General features: G+C 36.4%; 1 protein-coding gene across 4 annotated transcripts; it reads left to right on the top strand.

Annotated features, from left to right (window-relative positions):
• The first annotated feature begins 753 nt into the window (after positions 1–753).
• Positions 754–7,928, top strand: LOC140976705 (uncharacterized). Of its 4 annotated transcripts, none has more exons than XM_073440968.1 (15): positions 754–978; positions 1,052–1,101; positions 1,176–1,269; positions 1,366–1,477; positions 1,553–1,623; positions 4,368–4,431; positions 4,793–4,855; positions 5,619–5,690; positions 5,794–5,895; positions 6,242–6,316; positions 6,587–6,703; positions 6,914–7,030; positions 7,107–7,163; positions 7,241–7,318; positions 7,601–7,928. In XM_073440968.1, the coding sequence occupies exons 1-14, from the start codon at positions 827–829 to the stop codon at positions 7,298–7,300; spliced, it is 1,206 nt and encodes a 401-aa protein (XP_073297069.1). In that variant the 5' UTR covers positions 754–826; the 3' UTR covers positions 7,301–7,318; positions 7,601–7,928. The 4 variants fall into 4 exon arrangements, with proteins under 4 accessions (XP_073297069.1, XP_073297068.1, XP_073297067.1 ...); XM_073440967.1 differs by having other exon boundaries at positions 7,545–7,928; XM_073440966.1 differs by having other exon boundaries at positions 7,470–7,928.
• The last annotated feature ends 17 nt before the right edge of the window (positions 7,929–7,945 follow it).

Below are 7,945 nucleotides of genomic sequence, written 5' to 3'. Positions count from 1 at the left end.
TAAAGTGTTTATTCAACCTCCCTCCTTCTAAACATTTTGACCCATCAAACCGATCCTAACAAGATTCTTCGACAAAAATACAAGAAGAAGGTGATGTGTGAATCACCACCACAAAAAAACAGGTCCACTAATTAATGAAATAGTAGACCATCAACTAGTTGAAGATTGGACCACCAAACCACCTATACGAGACAATGCACCAACTAGCAAGCATTAATTCAAAAATTATCTACAAATCTGAAGTCCAATTTGAAATCCGAGTAGGGCTTCAAGGAAGTTGGGGGCATCGGCAATCCTCTCAATTTTTCTTTCAAATAAATCATTGTAATATTTTCATTTTATCTGTATTGTATTTCTAACTACCATAAATAGCTAACCAGTTATCTCTTACTACAGGAAATGACTATTGTAGTCATATTTAGTATATCTAAATAAAAAATTTATAAGCTTTTATCCCTCTCATTTGTTATTTTCGAAATAAATCCATTACTATACACCTTGATAGAAACAAAATAAGATTGTGTTAGGTTTTGCTGAAGTCAATAACCATAAGTTGCGACTATGTGGTTAGGCTGTAAAGAGCAATCTGTAAAATACGGTGGACACGATCCAAATACATTTTGGTTGAAAAAGTATTAGATTCTTTTGTTTTATGGAAGCATGATGTGCTGTTAAAATAAATCTATAGTAATTGAGTCAAAATAGAAAATATGAAGAATATAATTGGTACACTAAAAATTTTAAGACGAAAATAGAATTATCCCAAAGATAAACTTAAGATTAGTCCCCACTCGAAGCGTGGCTGAGGAAACCGAAAAGAATAGCAATGGCGACTCCCCTTCCCCTCCCCCTTCCCTATCTCTACCGTACCAAAGCAACTCAACCCACCCATCCCCGGTGGCGGCTCTGTATCAAATGCGCCGACTCCTCCACCCCAAATCGCGGCTTTGGGTCCAACTCCAGAAAGACCGACAAAAAGTTCAGCACCAATTGTCATGTCTTTTGTCTTTTCATTTAACATATTTATTATGCTAATGTTTTTGTTTTGCAGGGAAAGGAAATCATCTTCATCTCAGCAATCTTCCACCGCATCACCTTACCGTAAGTTCGCAGTAACGTTGTTCCTGCTTTCTATACTGTTTAAAGAAATTAGCTTTTTATGATATTTTTTGCAGAAGCTCCGGGTTTAAATTCTTCAGCTGGTGGCAAAATTAAGTACACTTCTCCCGAGGATCTGGAGTTCCAACAACGCCTAGAACAAGTTAGAAAGTAATTTTTCGTTCTAGCTTTACAGACACTTGAAAAGATGCAACTTGGATTTGGTTATGTTATTACGATGACTATAAACTCCTGTCGCCTGGTAAGGTCGGCACTTGCGCAGAAAAAGGCAGAGGAGGAGAAGCAATATGGGGCAATTGATTATGATGCTCCCACTCAGACTACTAGTAGCACAGACTCGGTGGGACTGGGAACTAAGGTAATATCATGATTAGCAGTACTTGCTTATGCTTCCGGGTTGATGAGTGATTGCAGATTCAATGCTTTATGGTAGATTGGCGTTGGAGTTGCTGTCCTTGTGTTTGGGTTGGTATTTGCACTTGGAGACTTTCTTCCTTCTGGAAGGTATGTATTTCATAGGCTAATGTCGTTGGCACGTGCAGGAGGGATAAACTCCTGAAATTTTGTTGTCTCAGAATTTTCAAGAATATTTGAAATCATGCTTTGGACCGGGTGTTGCAATCAGAGGAATGATTGCCTGTTCTATACAAATGCCTAACAAGACGGGGATTTTGAGGGCTTTTGAACCAATTGCCCTTACTTCCGGCTGTATTCTTAGAGATGTAAACGAACCAAACCGCTCACGAACTATTTGGAGTGCTCGGTGAAAAGCTCGTTCAAGATCGTTAATTGATCTATCGAGCCGAGCTCGAGCATAAGGATATTCAGCTCACGAGCCTGTTCGCGAGACGAGCTCGAGCATAAGGATATTCGGCTCACGAGCTTGTCGGCTCGTTTATGGGGCTCGCGAGCTTGGCTCGTTTACTGTTCGCGAATCTCGCCCGTCCCCTAGGCGTGGTCAAGGCCCTCCATGGATAAATCAGAGGTTCGGGGAGCAGAGAGGGGAAGGTCGAGGTCAAGATGTTCCTCAGGAGCCCGTCGAACCGAGGAGGAGAATGGATGAGGATAACCACCCTACGAAAAGAATGATTCATATGATCTCGGGGGGTGCTACTGATGGTGACTATGGGTGAGCTTGGAAGGCACATGGGAAATGGTCGGAGAACTTTGAGATATCTAAGGGTTCAGACTTACCACAAGACCCCGTCATCAGCTTTGGGCCGGAAGACCTCCGATGCGTTGTGACTCCACATAACGATGCCTTGGTGGTGACGACCACCATTGTCAATTATGATGTGACGAGGATATTTATTGATAATGGAAGCTCCGTGAACGTCTTGTTCAAGAGCACGTTGGATCAAATGAAGATGGAAGGATTTGAGTTTGAGCCGGTATCCACCCCGCTGTATGGGTTTGAAGGACACGCCATCCCGCCTTTGGGTCAAATTGTTCTTCGCTTATCCTTGGGGACTGATCCTCGGCGGATAACAAAAATGATAGCATTCACCGTGGTGGATAACTCGTCAACGTATAATGGAATTCTAGGACGGCCAGCCCTGAAGGATTTTAGAGCTCAAGCTCGAGTTCAGCTCGTTTATCTGGTTTGAGCTTGGATCGTCTACATATTCATGAATATGCTCACGAGCTCGAGTTTCAATCATTTGTTGAGTTGATAAATAAAAATATTAGAAGTAATGCATTTGGAAGAATTTGAATATTTGAACACAAGACCTTGTTCAAAGAAAGATGAATTTACATCATTTAGCCACAATTGCATTCTTGAATTTAATTTGCTGATCATCATACTAAATACTCTTGAAAACACAATAAATAAGATACATAACATAAATAAATCAACTTATTCTTTTTTCTCCCAAAAAATTTACATTACTACGCAATATGCACATTGAGTAAATTTACAAATTATTGTACTAAAATATTATTTAAAAAACTAGGATAATCAATAAATAAAACTAAACAAAATATACATACTAATTCATTTATAAAATAATATGAACTTGCAAGACTAAGACGATTGCAAATTTGAATAAAATTGTATATACCATACCGAAACATTCTTTCAAAAACTAGCATAATAAATAAATAAAGTATGGTCCAAATCTTAAAATGGTATTGCCATTGGCGTATCTAGAAAATTTAATTAAAGAATTATATATAATCAGTAGAATTCATAGAATAATAATACGACTTTATAAGTTTAAAGCAATAAAATTAGGCTTATCATTAATCAAATATGAAATAAATTTTAAAACCAAATTTTAGTACGATTTGTGAACCATTTACAGTAAATTAATTGAAATTGATAAATTTGCTTCAACTAAGATATTTTAGAATATAATATTTTAAATAGAGTATCATGAATTTATATTGATAATAAAAAACTAAAATCTAAATTCTAGGATCGTACTTATAATATGACTATATATGATGAATGATATTTTAGACTTTTAGTTAAATGACATTATCTAAATGAAACTTGTTAATGTATTAAAACTTAACTACTAGGATCGTACTTATATTTTTATTTATGATGAAATGGCAATTCAATTTAAATTTAAAATATACAAAAAAAATTAGAATCATATACGATGAATGGTTATTTTGGTAATTAACATTAAAATTATCCAATAAAAATAGTTAAAAGTGCTAAAAACAAATTGAAACAATTTATTCATTATTTTTAAAATTTTCTTGAAGAAAAATACGGAAATAAAAATTAGATATGGAATGTTCATTATTTAGATATAACCTCAAAAACCAAACTAAATAAAAAAATTTATATTTTGGCATTGATTTCTCGGTTCGGTTTTAGTACTTAAAAAAACTTTATTTAGGTTTTTCGTTTTGCTTATTTATGAATGAATTTAAATTTTTTTGTCTTAGTTAGTTTATAGATATACATTCTATTATTGTATACTCGAATTAAGCTCGATTCTATCTTTAACAAGCTCGTTTAACGAGTCGAGCTCGAGCATATATATATCTTAAATGAGCCAAGCTCGAGCTCCAGCCTAAAACTATTTGGTCTGGCTTGGTTCGTTTACATCTCTATGTATTCCCATAATCTACACTAGATCAAAAGCTTCGAATCGAACTAATAATTGAAAATCTATATCCATACATTTGGCAAAGCTTGAACTCTTTTAATTGTCAGCATATTTAGACTTTTAATGTGAAAGTTCTACTGTCTGCAACTTTCTGATGTACAAATTGAAATTGCATTGCAGCATTACAAAGGAGGCTGACATAGCTGATGAAGAAATTTCGAAAGAAGAGAGAGCAAATTTGGAGGTTAGCATGAAATTCTTGTATTTATTAGCAATGTTCTAAGATTATAATTTTAATGTTTCATTTATATGTACGGCTTCCTTTGTAATTGCTAACTCATGTAAAATCCTAATAGCTCTTAAAGCACACACTGTTTAAATTTTTCTTGTGCATGCTGTATTCAGTCAAGTCAAATCTATGCAACGTTTCTTGGTGTATCTATATCTTTTCCAGGCCTGTATAGTTTTCACTTTATTTAATTATTCTGTTTCTTGCTTTATCTGTGTCAATTTTACTGTTTAGAAGACCCTTCAACTATTTTTTCCCCTTTCCGTCTCTGTCAGTCCTAGAGTTTTTAACGATAAGGTATTCTGATGTTGTGCAGGAGAGGCTGAAGAAATTTGAACAGGCACTTGCTGTATCCCCTGAGGATTCAACGGCGCTTGAAGTGAGTAGTAATGTCATGTGAGATTATATTTTATATATTGATATTATGCTGTAACAGCTTTGATTGTCATTGACGAAAATTGAAATCAGTTATTACATAATTAGTAAACTGTTTTGTTCAAGGAAAAAAATGTGGAAATGTGCAGGTCATATTCTTGTTTCTTCCGATATAATTCTTTGTTACCCGTGCATTACTGAGATTGTCTAAGCGCTGATTCTGGTGAAGTCATCCCTGTACTGGTTCACATTTGATGGTTCCTTGGTGATCAAGTGTGCAGTTTAGACACTTACTTTCTCTAGTGTAATTGAATTGCCAATGGGATATGCATGTAGATTTCCCATAGCTTGGTCCTATACGATATTTAGGTGTTAGCTATTTGAAAACTCCGGGGAAGCATTTGTGCTGCTCGACTCTATAATAAGATTGTTTTGGACAAAGTGTAGAAGTGGTCATAACTATGGTATGTTGAGAGTCTTACCGATCGATGCCTGCCTGGTTTTTTGCAAGCCTTTTATGCTCATAAATTCTGCACCTGGGCCACGATTCCAGTCTCTTTTGATGGTCATGTTACGACGCACTACTTGAGTGGTGCGGTGAACCAACTCAGACAATTCTTATGGTAGCTTTTTAAACATATTAGTTTAAATAAATGAAGAAAGAGATGTCAAGACCTAAACTGCACCAGGAAAAAGCTCTAATTTATGGTTTAAGCTTGATGTTGACCATGTTAAACCCTTTCAAATTGATTCAAGCATACATACAGGGAGCTGCAGTGACCTTGGCGGAAATGAGAGACTATAAAAGAGCTGCAACATTGCTTGAAAAATTGAGTGAGGTTTGCTATACATTGCTATTAATTTTGATACCATTACAAACATCTGCAGATTATAAATATCTGATGCTGGGCCTTCTGTTAATTGACCTACTTCGATATGCAGAAAAAAAAAAATGATCCTGATGTTTTCCGTTTGCTTGGTGAAGTCAAATATGCGATCCAAGACTATGAAGGAAGCGCTAAAGCATACAGAAGTGCCTACATGGTTAGATATATCAGACTTGTGGGCATACGATATGTGAAAACACTGTCCCTGATGTAACTTGGACTCGTAGTTCAATATATATTAAAAAGGGGCACTAGTGTTTCCCATACTTGATTTGCCTCGCAACTTAAAATCAGCCTAATAAAATAGACAATTGTTTTCCAACTTCTAAGCAATTACTGCATGAGGTTGACCTTCATGTATCTATATCCTTGTCACCACTTGTCTCATGCACAAACAAGCAAAAAAAAATAGTCCTTCACATGTTTTCCTGAGGGTTCAGGAGAACTGGTAGTTACGGTGATATGACTCCATTGCTGAATACCTGTCCTTTACTTTCCTGCAGACATCAAAGAGTTCTGATTTTGAAGTCCTTCGCGGTCTTACAAATGCATTGCTTGCTGCCAAGAAACCTGATCAGGTTGTTAAAAAATACCATGCTTTATCTCTCAATGGAGGGTGGTTCATCAGCATGAGTGCTGAAATTTAATCTTAGATATTTCAAATTTCATAGATTGGAGGGTGGTTCATTAGCATGAGTGCTGAAATTTAATCTTAGATATTTCAAATTTCATAGATACAACTCAAGCAAAAAGTTATGTATAGCCCGGTTTTGATATTGAATCTTTTGGGTTAGTATAGCAATGCGATTGCTTATCATTTATCGCCAGTGTATGTGGTTCATTTGTAGGCTGTTCAAGTCCTCCTGGCAACTCATGGACAGCTTGATAAAGAAAAGTCCAGTGATAATAATGATATGACTGTCCGCAGCACAACTGGGACAAGTTCTGGTGTGGATCCCATTCAAGTGAGTTGTCCAGCTTTTAAATATTCAATTTTTGGCATATACAGCTGGTACAGTTCATAAAAAATGTCGCAATGCATACTTTATTCCTTTGAGGTGGCAACTTACCAATTTGGAAAAAGATGTTGATGCGATTTATGTTCAGATAAAGCATTAGATTTAGCATATAGGTGTGGTGAATTAAGTCAAGTGTTCTGTATTTCTAATTCTCAGGTGGACTTGCTTCTCGGGAAAGCCTACGCAGATTGGGGTCACATCAGTGATGCGGTGTCTGTTTATGATCAGCTCATTACTAACCACCCTGATGATTTCAGGGGTTACTTAGCCAAGGTTGATTTGAGCAACAAAATAAAGTTATTTTTAAAGTAACAGGCTTTGCATGACTTTTGAATCTTGATTTCTGTAGGGCATAGTGTTAAAACAGAATGGGAGCACAGGTGATGCAGAAAGGATGTTCATACAGGTGACCACAAAAAATGTCCCATTTTACAACCTAATTCTTCAATCGACTCTTTAATTATAAATCAAATGTATGTACAGGCACGATTCTTCGCGCCTGCTGAAGCAAAAGTGCTGGTAGACAAATATGCACGACGATGACCAGCCATTTGCTATGAGGTATGAAATATAAAAATAACTTCGAATAGAAAATTAACAATCAGTGGCAGCAATCGATACAGTCGACAAGTTATACTTGTTTGGCTACCAAATGTATTAACAAATTGATGGGTTTGGATCAATCTGGTTCTGGTTTTGTCATGAATTCAAGGATAATAAAGAACTTGGTGTGCCATCTGATTGAAAATGGGCCAAGCGCAACAAAACCATAACTTCTTTGATGCAGTACCAGGAGAAGCACTTTTTAATTGGTGATCATCAACTACTCTCGAACAATGGCAGAGGTGGAAAGCACAAAAATAAGATTCCTAAAGGATTGGTGTCGGTATACGTCGGTTCGGAGCAACGCAGATTCCTTGTCCCGATGAGATTCCTGTCTGTGTCCAATTTCAGGATGTTGACGGAAATGTCAGCAGAAGAATTTGGATACGAGCAGGAAGGGGGATTAAGGATTCCTTGTGATGAACACGATTTTGAGCAATTACTAGAGAAGTGTCATGTAGCCTGTAAAATCAACTCCAAATCTAGCTAATTAGCCTGGTATACGTACTTGTATATGTGTATACTAGCATCTTTATGCACGCGTTGCATGTTTTCACAGTTTTTTGTTTATGCATGTGTTGTGTG

The sequence above is a fragment of the Primulina huaijiensis genome, chromosome 5 (genome assembly GCF_012295235.1).
Source record: "Primulina huaijiensis isolate GDHJ02 chromosome 5, ASM1229523v2, whole genome shotgun sequence".
NCBI lineage: Eukaryota > Viridiplantae > Streptophyta > Magnoliopsida > Lamiales > Gesneriaceae > Primulina > Primulina huaijiensis.
The sequence above is the reverse complement of the archived record's forward strand: the minus strand, read 5'-3'. Positions and strand labels throughout refer to the sequence as shown.